The 19,825-nt window shown below is 48.5% G+C and overlaps 6 protein-coding genes and 1 pseudogene across 7 annotated transcripts; 2 read left to right on the forward strand and 5 right to left on the reverse strand.

The window, feature by feature from the left end:
• Nucleotides 1-2,367: 2,367 nt before the first annotated feature.
• COCSADRAFT_173381 (uncharacterized protein) lies at nt 2,368-2,851 on the reverse strand (the record flags this gene model as incomplete). The annotated part of the gene is made up of 2 exons (XM_007704144.1): nt 2,368-2,712; nt 2,765-2,851. The coding sequence occupies 2 exons, from the start codon at nt 2,849-2,851 to the stop codon at nt 2,368-2,370; spliced, it is 432 nt and encodes a 143-aa protein (XP_007702334.1).
• An 871-nt stretch (nt 2,852-3,722) lies between these two features.
• COCSADRAFT_t62 lies at nt 3,723-3,871 on the reverse strand (annotated as a pseudogene). Its single transcript has one exon. The product of its transcript is annotated as a tRNA-OTHER (tRNA).
• Nucleotides 3,872-4,187: 316 nt separating this feature from the next.
• On the reverse strand, nt 4,188-6,052 carry COCSADRAFT_343619 (uncharacterized protein; the record flags this gene model as incomplete). Its single annotated transcript, XM_007704145.1, has 5 exons — nt 4,188-5,100; nt 5,253-5,335; nt 5,448-5,584; nt 5,618-5,924; nt 5,960-6,052. The coding sequence occupies 5 exons, from the start codon at nt 6,050-6,052 to the stop codon at nt 4,266-4,268; spliced, it is 1,455 nt and encodes a 484-aa protein (XP_007702335.1). The 3' UTR covers nt 4,188-4,265.
• Nucleotides 6,053-10,522: 4,470 nt separating this feature from the next.
• On the reverse strand, nt 10,523-12,231 carry COCSADRAFT_162513 (uncharacterized protein; the record flags this gene model as incomplete). Its single annotated transcript, XM_007704146.1, has 7 exons — nt 10,523-10,557; nt 10,604-10,835; nt 10,883-11,125; nt 11,177-11,479; nt 11,530-11,976; nt 12,032-12,164; nt 12,227-12,231. 7 exons carry the CDS (start codon nt 12,229-12,231, stop codon nt 10,523-10,525), a joined length of 1,398 nt encoding a protein of 465 aa, XP_007702336.1.
• Nucleotides 12,232-13,361: 1,130 nt separating this feature from the next.
• Nucleotides 13,362-14,705, forward strand: COCSADRAFT_38785 (uncharacterized protein). Its single transcript, XM_007703924.1, has one exon. The coding sequence runs from the start codon at nt 13,424-13,426 to the stop codon at nt 14,639-14,641; it is 1,218 nt and encodes a 405-aa protein (XP_007702114.1). The 5' UTR covers nt 13,362-13,423; the 3' UTR covers nt 14,642-14,705.
• A 140-nt stretch (nt 14,706-14,845) lies between these two features.
• COCSADRAFT_122186 (uncharacterized protein) lies at nt 14,846-18,466 on the reverse strand. The gene is made up of 2 exons (XM_007704147.1): nt 18,091-18,466; nt 14,846-18,042 (listed from the first exon to the last, which is right to left on the reverse strand). The coding sequence occupies exons 1-2, from the start codon at nt 18,408-18,410 to the stop codon at nt 15,249-15,251; spliced, it is 3,114 nt and encodes a 1,037-aa protein (XP_007702337.1). The 5' UTR covers nt 18,411-18,466; the 3' UTR covers nt 14,846-15,248.
• A 241-nt stretch (nt 18,467-18,707) lies between these two features.
• On the forward strand, nt 18,708-19,546 carry COCSADRAFT_38787 (uncharacterized protein). Its single transcript, XM_007703925.1, has one exon. The coding sequence runs from the start codon at nt 19,103-19,105 to the stop codon at nt 19,472-19,474; it is 372 nt and encodes a 123-aa protein (XP_007702115.1). The 5' UTR covers nt 18,708-19,102; the 3' UTR covers nt 19,475-19,546.
• The last annotated feature ends 279 nt before the right edge of the window (nt 19,547-19,825 follow it).

The following is a 19,825-nucleotide window of genomic DNA, read 5'->3' on the forward strand; positions in this document are numbered from 1 at the left end:
CCACAAGCAGCCGCATCGAGTCTCCCCACATAGCTTGTACTCTTGCATGGCAGCTGCAAGGGTCTGAAACCTGAAAATGTCAAACTAGATGTAGACACCTGCATCTAAAATGACAACACAAAGCTGCGACTATGTGCACCAGTACAGGACTGACAGCAATCTTTGTCGCCGTTTGTCTTCGCATTAGGTTAAAGCACTCACCAAACCAAGATCGTTGCATCATCAACTGCATACTCTTGAGTACACGGTTTTGTGCCTAATGCTACGCTTGCTCAAGACCGAGTCTAGTTAGTCCTTTAAAGCTTTATCTGCCCACAACGTTCACACTATACTAGGTACCCCATTCCGCCTCGGTCCCATCTTCTGCCTCAATACGGTCTACAATGTCTGTTATGCTTTTCATCATGCGTGCAGCGCTGGCAGTCAATGGCTTAATCCCGTCTAACATAGTTCCCAATCTGCACTCACCGGTAGCAAAATCGTTGTGCATGCAATCTAGCTACTCTTTTGCGACGCACGCGGCGGTTGTCCCCCACTGACGTGGAGCTTGGACAGGGTCACCTTAGCCGACCGCTCCAATCTTAGCTCCTCTGAGGCGAGGCCTCCGGCTGCAGCATCGACCACTTCCTGCCTAACCAGGGTCTTGTGTAAGGATAGCCCCGGTCGGTCGCTACCAACACCGGAACACTTTACTCCAACGTCGTCTTAGTCCTATTTATCATGAAATGGTCTTGGTCTGCCGCGAATGCGCTCATCAAACTACTAAGCCTGTTAGCAGACGCTGTAGTACCATCTGCTTTGACGGCCGCCATATCCTGTCATTTGCCATTTGCTACAACCTCTGAGGCGGTGGCTACTTTACCAAATCTACAGACAAGCGCTTGATTAGAGTATTCAGCTAGTTCGCTTTGCTTGGACAGACGTGAAAAAGTCTCGAATCTGGAAATGCAAAAGACCCTGTCTCCAGCAACGCTGAATATGCTGCACAATCCCCCAGCTAGCTCCATAGGAGCAATGGGCCTAGTCTACTTGGCCTGCATACCGAACAGGGTTTTCTCGTCGAGAAATAGCGCCACGACAGACAATAGAAGCATATGCTCTCTTTTACTATCCTCTTTATCTACAGCCTCGCCTTCTGCTTTATCAGCTTGACCGGTACCTTATTGTCGCATTACCCAACAATCTTAACAACATATTAGATTTGCTCTTCTTGGATTTTATAAATAATTTTCTTTTGAATGGTTACTGATTCTGCATCACTCTGCGATGTGTCCTGCCTCTCATGAGCTTCGTTACATCTGAACCCATCACCCTCGTTCCCACGTTCAAGACTTTGGACACGTCCGGCTCAACGACTTTATCCAACTCGCCTTAAATTGATACGAACGGTCAACGAGAAATTATATTCTAGTGTAAATACATCACCGTTCGGATGATAGCCTCCGTACGTTATGACATCTGGCCTGGCCTTCGGTCTGGCCAATCAAAGCAGAGAAGCGAACCGTGTGTGTGGTTGAAGCAACGATTCACAGTTAGGTTTTCGCCCGTTTTGGATTTCGAGGCTTTAGTATTGACTCCACTTTTCTTACTCTCTCCAGGTAAACGCACTCAATCTGCCTCACACCTATAGTCACCTTTTACCTTTCGCAAGCCGTCCTCCTCAACACTCAAAACAGAATCGATACGCATACACAGAAATGACGTTTGCAAAAGAAAAAAAGTCAAGAAATTTAAAGTTTTCGAACGAAGGACGCGGACGATCCTTTGAAAATTATCGGGACTGCAAGTCTCGACAACCGCAGTAACACCGACTTGAAAGAGGCTACTATGTCAAAATTGACTAAGCCGAAACATTTAACACTATCGATCGTCTCCATTTGCAGCGAGTTTATCCTCCCAAGAGCTGGGTCTGCGACACCTGCCAAAATTTTGCGCATCTAGCAACGGACATGGTGCAGAGTCCGAGGTTTCCAAAGACTATACAGAGAGCAAAAAATGGTGAGACAGCCATTTTCGGTCCGATTATGGAGATTCCAGTGGCTAAGATTTCAGAAGACGAGAAAGAAAACCTTATTGATACCACGCATCCATATGGGCTCCTCCCCAGCCTCAGGAAAAAAAAGAAGATACCAGGATGGGAGAGTCAGCATCAGCAAAGTCCTGAAACCCAACCGCTCCCATGATGCATAGATATTCCCAGTACCAGTACCAATTTCCAGTTCAATCCGGAAAAACCATACTCATCCCCTTTTCACAATGTCTCAACCCCCATAAACCTGCCAAAAAACCTCAACCATATCACTCCTCATCCACCTTTTCCCCTAACTTCCTCGTCCGCCTTCTCCCCAACTACTCACTCGACTACTGCTAGTCCTCCTCCTCCTCCTCCTCCTCCTCCTCCTCCTCTCCCCTACGCTTCTTGCAAACAGAACAGCTGCATTCGTGACGTCCTCCGACGTTTTGGCCCTCCGCAACCGCGGCGTCGTTATCGTTCGGCTCCTTTAAAAGACACTGCTCATTCTTATCGCCAGCATCTTCTTTCGTCGATTTGCTGACTTCGTCTCTCTTGGATTTGCCTTGATTCATCTTTCTCTTCTTCGACTTAGGCGTCCATTCCTCGTCCTCGGCACGGTCTTGGACGTCGTCTGCATAACTCCTATCCTCCGTATCGGACTTGGCGTCTTTCGGTGGGATGTACTCCACGTCGTGCACCTAGCCTGGTATTAGTTTCTTTCCATCTGTTTCTCTGCGGTAGGATCGTTACCTTTTCCACGTTGCGTTTTGGCTCGACGAGTTCTCCAGTACCGAGTATGCGGCCGGGACCATCGAAGTAGGAGCGCTTGCGGGGCATGCTTGGGTTGGGTTGATTGATGGCGAGGGCTGTGTGGTGCTTTTGGTTTGGCAGTCGAGGGAAAAGAGGATGAAAGAGAAGCCATACAATAGATATAGTGTTGGGAAACTTGACGCCAGCAGGTGAAGGTAATATATTAACTGATTCACTACCCCAACTGCCGCCTATCTGTTGAGTATGCTACGGTGAGCCAGGTGAAGGCAGCACCCACTGTTGCTGTAACGCTTGTAATAATACAACTACGCAATGCTCTCTTCAACTCATCTTATCTCATTAACAAATTCAGTAAGTTCACAGCTCATTTTACCTTGTTGTCGCCACCAAAGGAGATCGTAGCTCCTTGAACTCACTACTGACCCCTTCATTCTACTAATATAGAATGTAGGACCACTAGTACGCCAAAGTGCAAAAGTTTGGCAGCTCGCGCAGTTAATGTGCTGTCAAGTCTATTGGTTGAACAATCCGCACTCTTTCAACATGAAGCTAAACAGTTCATACCTCACCAACCATTGCAACATGTCAAAAAACAGCAGAACAGCAGTTCATGAAGTTTTTGTGCTGTACTAGGATTACTCCCCATGCTACTGCAGCAGTTACATTATGTAATACAGCTAAAGAGATCCCAGAGCAACACAGATTCAACTCTTGCTATGTGCAGCATCGAATCAAAAGAAAATAATCATACGGAGAACAATCATATTATATGCATCGTATGTTGGTTAGAATAAACTACCTCCAGTGACAGGACGATGCTAAGCCACTAGTCCGAAATGGGCCATCGCTTACAGTACCCGCGCTACCTTCACTATCATCACAAAAAAAGAACTATTTTCGACTTGACAAAGTCACGTCGGAACGGCAAAAAGAGAATTTCCGACACCGGGAATCGAACCTGAGTTGGATTAGAATGAGGTGATAGAGGAGTTGTTGTGATTGAACTTACCCGGGCCTTGCCGGCACTGAACAGTGAACTGACTCTGCAATGAGAGCGGCAAATCCTAGCCACTAGACCATATCGGATTTTGATGGAAGAACTGAAAATTATTACATATATATATGTGCAAAGTCAATCTTGACGTGCTGATAGAATATCGAGTGGAGCTAGTTTTCCATCTTTGCGCTCCTCAAAAGCGGGGTAGCCAGCCTTGGTATCGATAACACAATGCTAACACAATGCGAATACCTTTGTGCTCCTCAGTGTGACTTTACTGCGTTCGCAACAGGGCCACAACACCAGCACCATCATGGATCTCCCGCTCTGATGATTTTTTCAAACACAGTAAACTATTCAAAAGAGTAATGAGAGGAGTCTGAAAGAAAACATATCAGGTATCAACCAACTTTGCGCACTGTAAGAAACGAACAGATGAAAGGAAAAAAACATTCGTCAAAAACAACCAACTCCTCGTCCCTCCTACCCTATCACTGGGGTATCCTCTCTCTCTGGTGAGAATGAAGCCGCTACCGGAACTATGCCCAGCAAATTCATGCCATTTTCCAGAACAGTTGAAGTGGCTTCGTATAGCGCAGCAAGTCCTGGAGTGATACCTTCATTCTCCCCGTCGGCTTCCTCAGTCTCATCATCTTCTGCAAGGCACTCGGCCAGTTGTTCAGTCACGCTAGCGAGATATGTGACAATGTCTGCCGGCTCAAGTGAGCTATACGTTGCCTTCACGACTTTTGGGTACTGAGCTAGGATACGCAAATGGTTTGCGTGGTCTTCTTCGGCTAATAATTCGTAGTCTTCATCCGAAGGTTCGGCTGCAGAATCGATGTTTTTGAGGAGGGGATGGAGTCTTGTCAGCCAGTACTGGAGATCTGGTCCTGATCCGAGTTTGAAAGAGGCCGTTGTGCTGGTGTCGAAGGCGTGGGCGGTGACCAGACGGGTGGAAAGCTCTTGAATGAGAAGTGCGGATGTTGCTAGAGCCTCTTTGGCTTTATCGAGTTCACCCACCAAAGCAAGCTTGTTCGAGTCTGACCCAGTCAAGGCCTTCATTGCTTCCTCGTATGCATCTAGTATACCCTGAGGCTTGTAAACCTTGCCTAGTGCCGTTACCATCCTCGAAGTTTCGCTGAATTTGACATGCTGTAGTTTGCTGGCAAGATCTTTGAAGTCTAAGGCTTCCAAGATCTTGATCAGTTGGCCGAAGTGAACGCTGTTGTCACTAGCTACGACGTAAATCATCTTATCGAACGAGTACTTCCTTGCCCTCTCCAGCACTGCAGCAAGGTCGCGAAGAAGATACGTGCTAGTTCCAGTGGGTCGCGGATAATGGCAGTTCTAGATTTTACGCCTAGTTTCTGCATGTGAACGATCCAAGCCCCTCCACTTTCTTCTGAGATGTTTTTATCTTTCAACATCTGCTCGACTTCAATCATAGTGTCTTGGCCAATCTAGGACTCCCCAGTGTACTTATCAAAGCGAATACCGAGTCGTTCGTAGAATTCGGTATGATTGTCGATATTAGCATTCCTGACGCGTTCCTAAAACACCACAAGTACTTCGTCGCCGTCTTCGAGCTTCCTGAAAGCTTCATTCCGTTAGGTAAAAATACCCTTGCTTTCAATCTCAACTTGGGCCTCCCCCCTTGTCTACTCCTTCTTTGGCTACTTCATCACGTGCCGGTTTGTTTGCAGCTTGCTCTGGCTTAAATTCCTCTTCAATCCTGTGATAGACTTGCAGGAGGTGGCCAACGGGATCTGCTTCATATGCCCCTTCTGAACCATACTTCACTTATCCGACATAGAGCAAAGCAATGGGCTTACCCCAACCACCAAGGTAGTTGATGCGCGTGACATCCCATCCCATTGATTCGTATAGCCGGCCGATAAAGGTGCCGATGACTGTGTTGCGAAGATTTTCCCCCTGGAATTCGCTTGTAATGTTTGGGGATGAGAACTCAACTACGAGTTTCTGAAACACATGTTGCTTGATCAAAAAGTTGCCGTAAGTGTTTTTTCTGTCCAAGATGTATGGTAATAGAAAGCGTGGTACGGCATCGAACTTGAGGAAGAATCGCAGATGTACTCCGTCAATTAGAGGAGGTTCGAAGAGACTGTAGTTTTTCGGGAACTATGACTGCGTTGGCCTTGAAGCTCTCAACACACGAAAGTGAACTGAACTTGTTCACCAATTCCCCTGACAACTCGTCTGGCTTGCTTCCCGGCCGCAAACTCGGAATAGTGACGGAAAGTTCCCATTGAATATATTATTTGACCACTGTATAGACTTGAATGCGTCTTGAACGTCACTCGTCACTCGTCACAAGGTCGGAAAGGGTATGAGCCAGGGACGAACGGTAGATATCAAGAGGATTAAAGAGAGGGTCGGCTTCATTGGTCCCAATGTATATTTCTGAGATTTAAATGCAATCCAGCCACTTCTCTGAACCGGTAAGGCTGAGTGTCGATAGACCGGCCATGTTCAGTGTTCAGCCTCGTGACGATAGCGAACCCGACTGCGAGGTGTACGTATTCTACTATACAAAAGGAATCCAAGAAAAAAAGTTGTAAGAAGAAATAGCTTATTTAACTGAACGCATTGTTTTTGACTTTTCTTTCTCTCACAAAGGTGGGTACTGCTATCTTCACAAATGCCAAGCTTCAGCCTTGAAGGATTGTGCCTGTCACGTTGTTGCAAGTCTGCTAGCTATCGCGCTCACTTGGGATTGATCGTACAGCTTATATACACATTGGCGTGTATTCTGTTGGTGGTTACACTTGTTGGGCAATGGAGAGCTGATCGCACTAGCCAGCTGACTTCCATGTCTGAAGTCCGAGTGCTGCATTGCGCAGCTTCTTTCAGGATATGAGTTACATCATATAATGAGATCAGAAAAGGCACCTATAGAGATACAGCACACCGAAAACATATGGATTCAGTGAATTTGCCTACCGGTAAAAGACTTCGGTATCCGAGCTGATATCGAACCGTAAATTGTTTGATGAGAAAAACAACATCATGGAAGCTCAAAGCATTGTCAGAATTTCTTCCCAATGTGATTATAGAAGTGTATCCCATGATCTAATGACCGCACTGCGACATGAGGGATAATTTTACGGATAATGGATTATCACACCAATTCCATGCTGCATTTGAATGGATTTCAGATCATACTCCACTCTTACTACCTCGAGAAGAGAACAGCACCTGCGTAAAACTAAACTAGTTCATCATTCAATACTCATCGATGCCATGTTGAATGCATGTAGATTAGGGAGGTGCATCGACTAAGAGAGCGTAGTCAGCCTGTCACTTACTATGTCTAGAACATAAACTTAGACGACACCATAGCGCTAGAGAAAATCTCTATGTTTTTTTAAATGACACTGACAAACTATCTGTATATATCTAGCAATCAAAAGTATTCGCGTAACTCATCGACTTGCGTTCGTGGACAGGAAGTTGTAACGGCGCAGGCAAGACTACTCGGATCAGTATCGGCAGTAGTGTCACTCAGAGGCATATGGGAGTGCGTGGGACATCAAAAGAGCCTTGATTCGAATAGACACCTATAGGCCTTGTACGAAAGGATACCAAAAGTCTACAGAGCTAGCTACAGGGAGTGTCTCCTTATATACTTATCTTAGTCGGATCCAAATCGGATCCGACCTCACAACGAGTGGTTGATGAAGAGGGCGGCGAATACTACCTCCGATCCGGCTCTGGGATTGGTCCGATACTTGGCGAAGTTGTAACATCGTTATAGAAGTCGATATAGGTGTGATAGGTGACAACACAAACTTGCGAAGCCACATCATATAACGAAAAACCCATTCTCCCTCACACATGATCGAATTTTAAGTAACGAAACCAATTGCTCGTGCCAACTCCTGGGATTTCTTGATACAAGTTCTTTTCAGGAAAAGCTGAAGAAGAATTGACTGTTGCACAGTCATCCCGATACTGTATGTGGTAGAACCAGAGAAGGGCAAAATCCGCCTCATCGACCCGGAAGCCGCAATAGAAGCCAATAGAAATATGTTACACTACGGTACACCAACTCTAATCTGCCAGTGTCGAATATTCGTACGCTGATCGGTGTGTCCATGTCACAGCTGCAATTAGGATTCATAAGGCTGTACAAATACCACATTTGAGGATGTGAGTTGCTGGGCAAATATGTGTGATGCAACTGCCTGCGTCATCAGATCAGTTGCGGGAGGCGGCTTTTCTTCTGCACCACGTATATTTGAGAGCGTCTGTACATGACCGCACTTGCAAATATGCAATTCGTCAAGGCTGAGATGGGGCGAACATCAGAATGTCAGCGCATGATCTGGCGTATGGTATATGTCATCACCCGGCAATCTACGGCTAGGCCTGGATTGAAATTCGTGTTTCAGTAGTGGATCCCGCAAGTGAAAAGTTGACTGAAAAGGCGAAGTTATTCCATGGATAATTGTAGAAAGAGCGAAGTAGAGATGCCTGCCACTACTAGTCCCGACAGTTATCTAACCGGATTGAATACAAAGGTCAGTTGTATTGAGGCTAGCGTTCAAGAAACATTGTGCGTAGCCCGACACTTGGCTCTATATGCATGGACGAGTTCCATGGTCACGAGGTTGGTACTCTGTATAAGGCATTCCGTTTCTTACTTAGTTGAAGGCTGAGCTAGCTATTCAGAAAGGGTTTTAACTGGCCGGATGTTCTCTTAGTGCTTCCTTAGCCGCTACCAGGTGAAAATGCTCAGGGTGTTTTCATATCAATCCGATTTTCGAAATCACGTTCGCTAAAACCCATAAGTAATTACCTGTCTATGACATTATGTTGTTAGCTCCGCTATTTCTATTCATGTGCCAAAATATAATGCATTATCTGCAAAATACCCTGACCACTCCTCAATGTTTGATACCAATACAATTACTTGACGAGTCCTTTTATCCATTCCAAGCTCATTAGGGGTTTTTTTTCACAACGTGACCAGTGAATTACATAGAAAATCAAGCATAACCAGTCAAGTGTCTTGTAGACGAGAAGGGAGAGAAGAGAACAATAAGAAATGGAAATGGCTTTTGGTTATGAATTTTTGCGAAAAGTGAGCTTCCGGTTGGTATGTCTGTACCGGAATTGATGGTTGAAAGCTAGCCCAGTGTGTATTCAGGTGGCTTTTACGTTGACGGTGAGCAAACATGCTATCTTTGCTGGACTTTTGTAACGTGACAGTTGCCACATCTGGCATATTCACAAGAAGGGCAAGCGTTGCTCCTGTAGGTTATGGAAACGGTACCACAATAGCACTGCGTGACTGTTAGTCTATATGACTTAAGGGATACTGTTCTGTACTTGCACATTGACATACGAAGGTATGTTTCTTCTTTCCAATCATTCTCACACGCGCTGGTGGGGGCGGTAGCATTGGCAAACATGACTGAGACGAAGAGATTGTCCCTTCGGTACTAGTCGCGCAGGAACGAGAGGTTTGCGGATTTGGATGCCACATCATTATAGTAGATTAAGCTCTCCTAATCCAAGACACTAACAGCACTAACAGCACAATACACGATCACTCTGGTGTTCGATATGCCCACGAGAGGAATGATGAAAACAGAATAATTAAAGCATGTTCAGAACTAGAATTTTAAAAAACAGATAAATAAAATTAGGAAGCCCCTCTCCTTCCCCGGATCTAGCGAGACCTATTTCCTTTTGGAACGCGGGGACATGTACAAAATCGAGGCGGTTACTTGCATCTCACTGTACCGATAGTGCTCACGGTAATCTCCGCGTGACGGTGCTAGTGTCATGTTCTTTTCTGCGAGGCTTGCTGACGGAAAACATGTTTTTACAGTGTAATCGTAGTGCTCAATTCAGTATTACTTACCATTAAGCCTATAGTATATTGCTTTTACCGCAGCCAGATAGACGAGTTATCATCTAAGGTTATTTAAACGTAGGTTGTAACTGTTGTAGCGAATCGACTAAAGTTATAATTAGAAAATGTTGTGGTAAATTCACAACTAGTTAAGACAGCGCTTTTGATTAGCCAAGACCACTGCTTGAAACGAACAGCTTATTGGTAGATAATAACGGATGGGGCACCATGAATGCGTGAGATGATGTTGCTAGATCCCCTATTTGTCTTTCTTTTTTTCTTCTCGTCACCCACCTTTGATTTTATTCATGGAAGTTCAGCTTGTCATTAAATAACAAGACAGCACAATCTGGGGGTTTAATATATGCTGGAAGAAGACCAGCTTATGAGTTTTCACATATTGTATAATGTAGACTAGTATTTTTAACAGTAGCTCATACATACTGGGTCCACAGGTATGTTTTGATCAATTGTGAACTCTTTTGCTGTTGGTTTCCGCCCTGAGGTCCCACCCTGTGGACAAAAACACGGGCGCTCTAACATGAAATTTCATAGTATGGCACGATACACGATAGAGTTCAGAAGATTAAGGGGATGGCCCGCAATTGAACAGGTAGTAAAGAGCCTAAATCCAATCGCTGAATTGGATTGAGTGAAGAAGGTAGCCCATGTGGAGCACCCATCGTTCTGTCCACCAGATCAGCCCCAAATTTTTGGTGGAAAGCCACTGACAAGGATCCAGAAGAAGAATAGTTACACTTGAAAATCTGCACGGGGCTGTTTTGAGCCACGTTCGCCAGATTAAAGATTAGAGCGCACAGAGAGCTCTATTTGGCAAAGCGCACTAGACAAATTATCATACATTCTGTGTCTGTTCCAACTCGATGTTATCTAATCCTGTCAGTTATTTTCGCAGAATTTTTGACTCTTTACTCACTCAAAGTCTGACACGGCGGCTGAGATCTTCTTGGGGCGGCGGATGGCTTCCGGTAAAAAAGGCGCTGTAAGGTACCTCCGTGCTGAAGCGCCAGGGCCAATAAACGAAGAAGCAACATCAGAACAATCGTCGCGAGAACAAAGGTTTTGGGGCTCCTCTTGAAGAATAGAATTTCTTGCTCGGAGCTGAAGTACTGAAGCACCACGCCCAGCGGAGTAGTGAGTAGCAGTAACTAGTATGCGTCAGGATAGCGGGTATAACGGTGGTGATGTTATATACCTCAACATTCACGCGTGTGCTATGACTGGTTTTGATGGATTCTGTTTGATTCGCACACGTCGCTTCTGTGCTTCTTTCGTTGAGTTTGTGGATCTCTTTATTGAGTCTACATGTTTCTTCGTTTAGTTTGTGCATGCGCTCGCTCAATTGGTGGCTAGCCAGATGATACATATTGATCTCCTGACTAAGTTGTTCGTTTTGTATGATCAAGCGATTGTTTTCGAGATCAAGAATGCGTCCCAACTATTCTAATTAGCAACAGAATAGCCATGTTTACAAAGTTCTACCACATACGTGCGTTGCGAAGTGTTTGCAAGAGTCATCTAGTGAATGAAGTCTGTTCAAGAAGTCTGTGAGCTTCTCAAATGATTCGACAATGCTATTCTTTACAGAGGAGCAGTCCCTGATATCTGAGAAGTAGCATATATCCCCACCTGATTTGCTGAAGCGGTTGTAAGCTCGGAGCGTGGCTGAAAGCGTGTCACCCAGTCGGCGCAGAAGCTGCATCGTCTGGAGGGTCTTGTCCAAAGATCTTTTGATATCATCGGCAAGTACAGCGTCTTGAGTTGTACCACTGTTACAAGAGTCTTGCGATTTCTGTAGCGCCTTAGTCGCGGACGAACCGATATGTAGAGAAGAGAAGATACCCATGCTTCTACTCCCTCTTCAACTGTTCGTACGAGATATAGCCATTCTCGTAGCACATACTGACTACGATGCGCTACTAAACGTAGCCAGTAACTTCTTGCATCCCATGTTAAGATGGATTGCGGAGGAGCGGTGAAGTCGAATCCATACTCGGAGGCTAGGAAATTTCCTTTGAGCTCGTCCATGTCCTCGATGTTCAAGTTATCTTTATCAGCCTGTGTGAAAACATAACCGGTCCACTGCATGTTACTCCAACCACAGATTACCAGAGTCATGTGCTCTCGATATAATGAGTAGGGAACGATCAGCCCATCAGCGTCAGCTAATTCGAGAAATGAGAGATCGGCTACCGATTCATCAGTAACCGAGCCCTCAGTCTGACTTGATGGCCTCAGAAGTAGATGTTCCATGTGGAACTCTAGTCGATATTTCCTGAAGCCCAGTATCTATTGTTATTTGAATTATTGACGGTGCATTTGTTGAGCTTAAGGTGACACATACCGGCATGTGTACGCGCATAGACGTCTCGAGGGCAATATGTTTCCCTATTGCATCACGCAATGCTTTCATTTGGTGACGCCAACCTGTTTTGGCCAAGGCAGAAACTAAACTGGGAGTCAGTTTGGAAATGTAGCTATTAATTTGTCAGCTCAAGTACGTTGATGTTTTGATGGTGAATAGAAAGTCACAACATACATCATACGCTGATCGACATCTCCAAGGGTCGGATGACCAAAGCGCTGCCTTCAATTAGGTTTGATGTGACAAAGGGTAACACACAACGAACCAGCTGCTCCAATGTCTTACGTAGGCCCTTGGAATCCAAGCTTCCTTCATAATCTCGACTACGCCCAGCGCATATTCCTCGATCATCTATCCATGCCCATGCTTTGTTGTCTTCGGCCACCAATGCCTCGTTATCCTGCCTCGATAGGAACTTGGCAAGAACTTTGGTTTCCTATGAGGCATTGGACACTTCAAGACTCTCGAGGAGCTTGGATGTTAGTTCCCGTTCGGATATACTACAATGCCGTCCATGCAAGGGCTCAGATTTCGTATCGTTCGTTTGAACATCAGACCAATCTTGATATACAGGATGGTCATCACAGACTCGTGGTTCAGAAAACATATGGTCCCAATGTTTACCATTTCGGCCATGCGATTCTGTCTTCCGATTTTTCTTTACCAAGATGGCTGACCTTCTCGTTGATTGCCTCATATGAAGGTGATCTGATACGCTAGACGCGGAGCGGCAATAAAAAAGATTCAAGTGATAAAGTGTAAAAGCGACTAAGAGCAAAACGCAGCGGCTGTTAATTTCGGAAAAGTGAGGGAAGCAATATTGTGTAACACAAAACATCCCTCCTCGAGATTATATCTATCGTCTTTTAGGAGAATTCCGATCCATGGCAGTGTCTGTTTCGGCCTCATAGTCAACCACGCGGCTATCAGATCAACACAGCAACATTGAGCGCCACAGCCTTTCCCTGTGCGCCCCGGCATCAACCTTGGGCATGTACGAGGCGCAACTCTCAGATAATATGCAAATCATGGGTGCATTGGCTGCGACAACGCATAAGCGCTTTCCAGTTGACCGGCGATGAAATGTGAGGCTAACCGTCATCATGGGTTTATTCAGCCAGTGAGTATACCTTATTGTATTAAGATACGAGACGCCAAAGAAGGGCTTAGATGTTGGCGTTCAAGTGCTTGTTTAAGTATGTTATGCTACAAGTAGGGCGGAGAGGCTGGTATGCAACAAGGTGGTTTACTTAGCGTCACGATCGTCATCGCCGGCTACTAAGCTCTCGCAAGCTCCAAGCTCTCCAAGCTCTCAACCTACACCACCAACTCGCAATTGAGACACGAAAACCGCCTCACATAACACCCAAAATGATTCTCCGGGGCCTCACTTTCTGCACCCTAGCGCTCAGCGCCCTAACGACTACTCCACCCCAAGCCGCCTCCACGCTTCTCTCCGCCTCCGAATTCCAAGCGCTCACAACCTCCGAATCCGAGTCACTCCTCTCCCTCCACCGCCACCTCATAGAAGTCGAATCGATAAGCGGCAACGAAAAGAAAGTCGGCGAATGGCTCTCTTCCTACCTACAGTCGCACAACTGGAACGTCGAGCGACAAGAAGTCTCACCCGGCCGGTACAACCTGCTCGCGTACGGCTCCAAACGCGAAACCACCATCCTCCTAACCTCGCACATCGACGTAGTACCGCCTTATTGGCCCTACTACTACAACGAGACGAGCGGCGAGATCGGGGGCCGCGGCAGCGTCGATGCAAAGGGAAGTGTTGCGCCGATCATCATAGCTGCAGAGGGTATACGAAATCAGTTGTACGATGACATTTCGCTGCTATTTGTTGTAGGCGAGGAAACAGGCGGTGATGGCATGCGCGCATTCAGCGACTGGGCAGAACGACCCTCATCTCACGAAATCGTCATCTTCGGGGAGCCAACAGAAGGCAAGCTGGTCTGCGGACACAAGGGCATGCTAGGTTTTGAAGTCAAAGCTACAGGAAAAGCAGCGCACTCGGGATACCCGTGGTTAGGCGTCAGCGCAAACGATATCCTAGTTGAGGCACTCGGCGACCTGCTGAAGCTACGACAACATCTCCCCTGGAGCGAAAAGTACGGAAACACGACTATGAATTTCGGGCGCGTTCAGGGCGGTGTAGCAGCAAACGTGGTCGCCGAAATCGCAGCTGCGAATATTGCGACGCGACTTGCAGCCAGCACGCCTAAGCTCGTGCGCGAACAAATCGTCCATGCACTTAAAAGCGTTAAAGCAGCGGCGCAAGAGCAAGGCGGTGACCTAGACATCATCTGGGGCAACGAGGGCTACGGCGTCGTAGACATTGATTGCGACGTCGATGGCTTCGACACCATCACTGTGAACTACGGTACTGACGTACCGTTTCTCTCCGGTGACCACAAGAGATACCTATACGGCCCTGGTTCCATCTTCGTCGCGCATTCAGATCATGAAGCGCTGAAGCGCAAGGAGTTGGAGCAAGCTGTTCTGGATTATCGTCGGTTGGTCATCAAGGCTACTGAGATGCGTGGGGATGCCGTGACTGAGGATCAAATAGAGTTGTAGGACATGTATATCTATATACAATGAATCATAATGATATCAAATGATAATAAATGTACCCCCACATTTAGTCTACCAGGAGAAGGATCTCACTCTTAAATCAGGTAGGTCTGAAAGCAGGTGCTCTGGTCTTCTTCGTCCCCAATCTTCCCAAGTCCCCTCCACCAGGCTAGATGAAGGGAACTGGATAGATACGGAAACTAGAAACCGATAGATTTTTCTCGCGCATTTCCATCACCTCCCCTTTTCTATACGAGATAGGAAGGAGAGAGAGATGAGAAAGACAGAACCGACCAGCAACGGGGCGGAAAATGCATGGTCGTCTGTAAAGAATCTGTTCGTTGCGCTATGATATTGTGTGGAGAGAGAAGGAGAAGCGAGGAAAGGGGAGTAAGTAACTTGGGGAATTTAGAGGTCCGTGCGAACAAGAACAACGACATACGTAGAGAAAGAAGAGCAGAATGTTTTTCAAAGAGGAAGTCATAACCAGCGCTATCTATTATACTTACCCTAGGTACGCAACGCCACTAATGCTATTCTTTCTTGACATAATCTTACATTTTTATTATACAATCGTCATAAAAAGGGCGTAATAACCATGGGCCAGGCTTTAGCTAGCGATAGCCGGGACGCCATCGTCCTTTTGTGGAATACCTTCTGCCTCTTCTGCTGCCTTGGCAGCATCCGACATGCCCATGTCTCTAAACTGCCAGCCATCGGATTCCTTGACCCATTCTTTTCGCTCGCCAAGGATAGCAATGCTGCTTTCTTGGGCACGCTGGACCAGGAACTCGTCGGCGACGGCTTGTACTTGCTCGGCTGTGACATCAAGGAGACGCTCGCGCCGCGTTTGAAGCATATCGTCAGTGACGCCTGAGAGGAACTCGCGCATGCCTTCGCGGCTGACGCTCTGTGGGGCGTCGTGGCCCTGGAAGGCACTGAGCTTGGCTTCTTCGAGATCTTGAGCTGTCCATGCGCGGTCGCGCGCCCATTGTCCGGCTTCAGCCATGATTTTCATGCTGTTCTGTGGGTTGGGGTCGCGGTATGAGTACATGCCGAAAAGACCACCGAGACCGCGGGCGTAAGCACCACCTCCGTAGGCACCACCCTTCTCACGAATCTCAGGATGCAATTGCTTGAAGGTAAGCATTTTTGAGAGAATCTCGAGAGGCGCGCTAGAAGCGTGGGTGTAGGGCACTGTGGGGACAGCGCGAGCCGAGTAGTAGACTTGATAGGGCAGGGGAAAGAAGGATTTTGCGTTACGAGGATACTGCTTTTGTTGTGAAGTCTTTGGGACTGAAATGTCTTTTGGTAGGGTACTCAAGAACCGGCTGAGCGCTTCTTGGTTGGGTGTTGAGCTCTCACTCCCACAGTTGAGCGCAACGCGGAGTTGGTTGCTGTTTGCGATGGTGAAGGACTGGATGGCCTTGAGCTTCTGGATGACATCACTGAGTGATTCTTGCGACGCCAATGCGGTCATGAGCTTGATTTGAGTAAGACCTCCTGTCTCTTCCGCCAGACGCCCCACAGGAGTTACACCAGCCTCGGCAAATCGCATGGCATAAGAATGACCAGACTCGGCAATGGAACTGATGGCACCACTTGCTGCACTCTGTAATAGTTCCCGGATATTCTTCTCAGCTTCAGGGCCGTCGAAGTCCGTCTCTTGAATAATTGTTCGAAGAAGCTCGTACATGTCGGGAATGTTGCGATCAAAGGCGTAGCCGGAGAAAGCCATGCCCTCTTCATATGCATCGAGTGACAATGGTGATTGAGACGAGTGGTAACCGACGGTAATACCGCCAGTCTTGAGTTTGATCTGTTCCTCGAGCTGCTCCATCGTTTTGTCCTTGGTGCCAAGACGCATAATAGCACTTGTGAAGAGCGGAATCATTTCTCGTAACTCGTCTGGGAGGTCTTGGAGCTTGTGCACCGCGCGGAAATATGTCAGACCGTTTGTAGGAGCCTCGCGCCATTGGACCTTTACACCATCCAAGTCGGTGTGGCGTAATGGCTTCCGCTCCTTTTCTCGCGGGATATCCTTGACATGCACAGAAGGTAAGCAGCTTAGGTCTTCATTCCTGGCCTCCTCTTGAACCTGTAGCAGCTGAAGCTCCCGGTCCTCTAGATACTTGTGTGCCTCCTGTTCGCTCGAAAACTGCTTGGTAGTCTCTGCAATCTTGGCTGCTAGTCGTTGGCTCTCCTCTTCGACAAGCTCCTGGCTGAATGTCTCGGAAGGCTGCATGGTGAAGGTCAGGGTGTTGTCGGTGAGGAGGTACTTTTCAATCAGGCTCTCCAAATATTCTCCCTCGGCGTACTTCTTCTGAAAGGCGTCTACAGTTTCCTGCCACGCAAGAGCCTTGATCGGGTCAATGCCGTTGAACCAGCCTGGCTTGAGCCGCTGAAGGATGCCCATGCCGAAGCTTGCTGTCTTGTGCTTCAACGAGAGCTCAAGCTGGTGCAAGATACCGTCCACCTTGATCTTGTCGAAGCCATTCTTCCGAGCTTCAAGCAGGGTTTCTGCAATAACTTGGCGAACCTTAGGTACGTCATCTGCCTTGACCGCATCCAACCCTATCGAAAAGACTCCTCGTCGCCCTGCACTATCGTAGCCAGTGTTTGCGCTGAAGTCGGCACCGAGTCCAGATTCAACAAGATTACGGTATAGGGGCGATCCATATCCACTCATTAGCAGGCTGCTCAAGACACCAAGCGCAAAGTTCTCGACAGCATCGGCAGTGTCACCCATCAGCCAAGTGACCGAAGTTTTGTACTGCCTGTCCTGAGGTACCAGCGGATCCAGGGGGCCGGGAACGGTGACGTTCTTGGGGGTGTCGAGAGTAATTGGCGCCTTGACTTCCTGGTCAACGGCAATCTTGTCAAAGCTGCTCAAGCGGCTGTCCACCTCTTTCAAGTGCTCTTCCAATGGCATGTCACCGTATGTGAGAATCTTAGCGTTGCTGGGGTGGTAGTGGTCGGCGTGGAACTTGCGCAACTGCTCCCAGGTAAGGTCAGTGATCTTCTGCGGGTCGCCTCCGGAGTTGTTGATGGCAGGATAGAGATGTTCCTGGAATTTGGTGTAGAACAGGTAACTTGCGTCCGACACTTGCCCTTTCATCTCGTTGTAGACGACACCCTTGAAGACGATGCGCTTTGCGTTTGGGTCGTCGGATTCCTTGGCCAGCGGGTTCTCAGGCCCCAGGCGCCAGCCCTCTTGAGTGAAATCATTCTCCTTAAGAAGTGGATGCAGGGTCGCATCGAGGTATACAGACATAAGGTTCTTGAAGTCTTGGGCATTGGTTGTGGCGAAGGGATAGCCAGTGTGGTCGGCAAAGGTCCATGCGTTCATGAAGTTGGACAGGGAGCGGGGCAGCATCTTGAAGAAAGGGTCGCGAATAGGATACCTGGGCTGTCAGTTTATGGTTCGCAGAGATCCTGATAGGTTTCCTCACCTCTCGCTGCCACACAGCGTGGTGTGTTCGAGGATGTGCGGCACGCCGGTGGCATCTGGCGGGTTGGTCTTGAAGCCGATGGAGAAGACATTGTTAGTGTCCTCGCGGGCAATGTGCAGGTATTCAGCGCCCGTCTTGTCGTGTTGAAGGTGAAGGGCCGTCAGCTCGAGCTCGGGCACCTGCTTGACGCGCTTGAGTGTGAAGCCATGGAGCTGGTCGCCGACAGTGGGCAGGCTGGTGGCGTTGGCGACAGCGACATAGTGTCGTCGCGCAGTGGCCGGCAGCCTAGGCGGGAATTGCCGCCCAGCAGAGCGCAGCATGTTCTATCGTGGGCCGGGTGCGAATGGGTGAATAGACGTCGCAATGCCTCGTACCTAGAGTCTGCATATAATATGACCATACATACGAAGGCGGGACAGAAATGCTGACCAGCAATGACGCCTATGTCGCCGATTGGCCGAGTGCGCCCTGTACCTAACTGGGTTAGGCTGCAAAATCACAGCGGCGCAGAGGGTGCCTGAATGGGCAGTGGATTGGCTGGGGCGGGCGCTGGTCCATGTGCTCCTGGTCGATATTGAAGCTCGTGGGCGTGGTGGAGACAGTGCGAAGTACTACTACGTACATTCACTCCTACTCCAACGACAAAGGCCTGCGTGGTGCCCGCCCGACGTCGACAACACCACGGCCTGCTGCTCCCCCCGCCCCATCCATCATCTCGCCCGACCCGACTGGACTGACCGGACTGACTGCGACATCTGCTTCTGCTTCTGCTTGCCCTCTCGCCCTGTGCACCACGCCGTTCCGAGACGTCGGTGGAGACACGGCCACACCCTCTCCGCGCGCATTGTTACTCGGCTGCCGCTGCTGCTGTTGCTGCTGCTGCACTGCACAGCGGATGCGCACCCCCGCTGCGTAGACCTCCCTTTTCCGACACCTCCTATACATGGGCGTGGTGGCATAGGCAGCGGCTCCGTCACAGGCCACTACCACAGGATCCACCAGCCACGGCTTCATGGCCACCGTCGCCCAACACGGCCAGCCCACATCTGCTCACTCATCCCGACCACCGCACGACTCTTCCCGCACCACCACATCGCCCTTACCCGCCGCTATGGCGCCCGCCCAGCACAATCCGGCGCCTGCGCCCGCGCCCGCTAAGAAGGCAAAGGGCAAGAAGGCCGCCGACCCCTCGGAGCAGCAGAAGCAGATCCAGGCCAAGATTGCTCAGCTCGAACTCGACCAGGCAGGCGACAAGGAGCAGGAACTGGAAATCGGTGCGTCAATGTCTGGCCGTGCAAGTGGTGGGGGCGGGGATGCTCGAGGTGGCGTACACCACATGTGCAATTCCATCGCCATCACCACGGCCCACGGCCCTCTCATATAAAAATAAATCGCTGGCTGACCACGGCATGGACAGAACGCGAAGTTAAGAAAGCAAACCGTGAACTCTCCTCGCTCCTCTCCAACATGGACGGCCCCCTCTCTCGCCTCGAGGTCGTCCAGAAGCGATACACCGAGCTGTTGTCCGACATGAAGCGCACCGAGCGCGAACACCAAAAGGCAAAGAAGCGCGGCGACCAGCTGCAAAAAGAAAAGGACGCCCAGCGCTCGGAGCTTAACAAGGTCACCACCATGAAGGACAAGCTCGACAAGCTGTCGCGTGACTTTGCAAAAGAGAACAAGAAGTTAAAAGATGAACTGCACAAACTCGAGACCAGCGAGTCGGCCGCCCGCC

The sequence above is a fragment of the Bipolaris sorokiniana genome, assembly GCF_000338995.1.
Source record: "Bipolaris sorokiniana ND90Pr unplaced genomic scaffold COCSAscaffold_11, whole genome shotgun sequence".
NCBI lineage: Eukaryota > Fungi > Ascomycota > Dothideomycetes > Pleosporales > Pleosporaceae > Bipolaris > Bipolaris sorokiniana.

Coding starts and splice junctions, on each gene's coding strand:
- COCSADRAFT_38787 (XM_007703925.1), top strand. CDS start 19,103: ATGGCCACCGTCGCCCAACACGGCCAGCCCACATCTGCTCACTCATCC.
- COCSADRAFT_38785 (XM_007703924.1), top strand. CDS start 13,424: ATGATTCTCCGGGGCCTCACTTTCTGCACCCTAGCGCTCAGCGCCCTA.
- COCSADRAFT_122186 (XM_007704147.1), bottom strand. CDS start 18,410: ATGCTGCGCTCTGCTGGGCGGCAATTCCCGCCTAGGCTGCCGGCCACT. Junction 18,043..18,090: donor ACGCTGTGTGGCAGCGAGAG/GTGAGGAAACCT, acceptor CTGACAGCCCAG/GTATCCTATTCGCGACCCTT.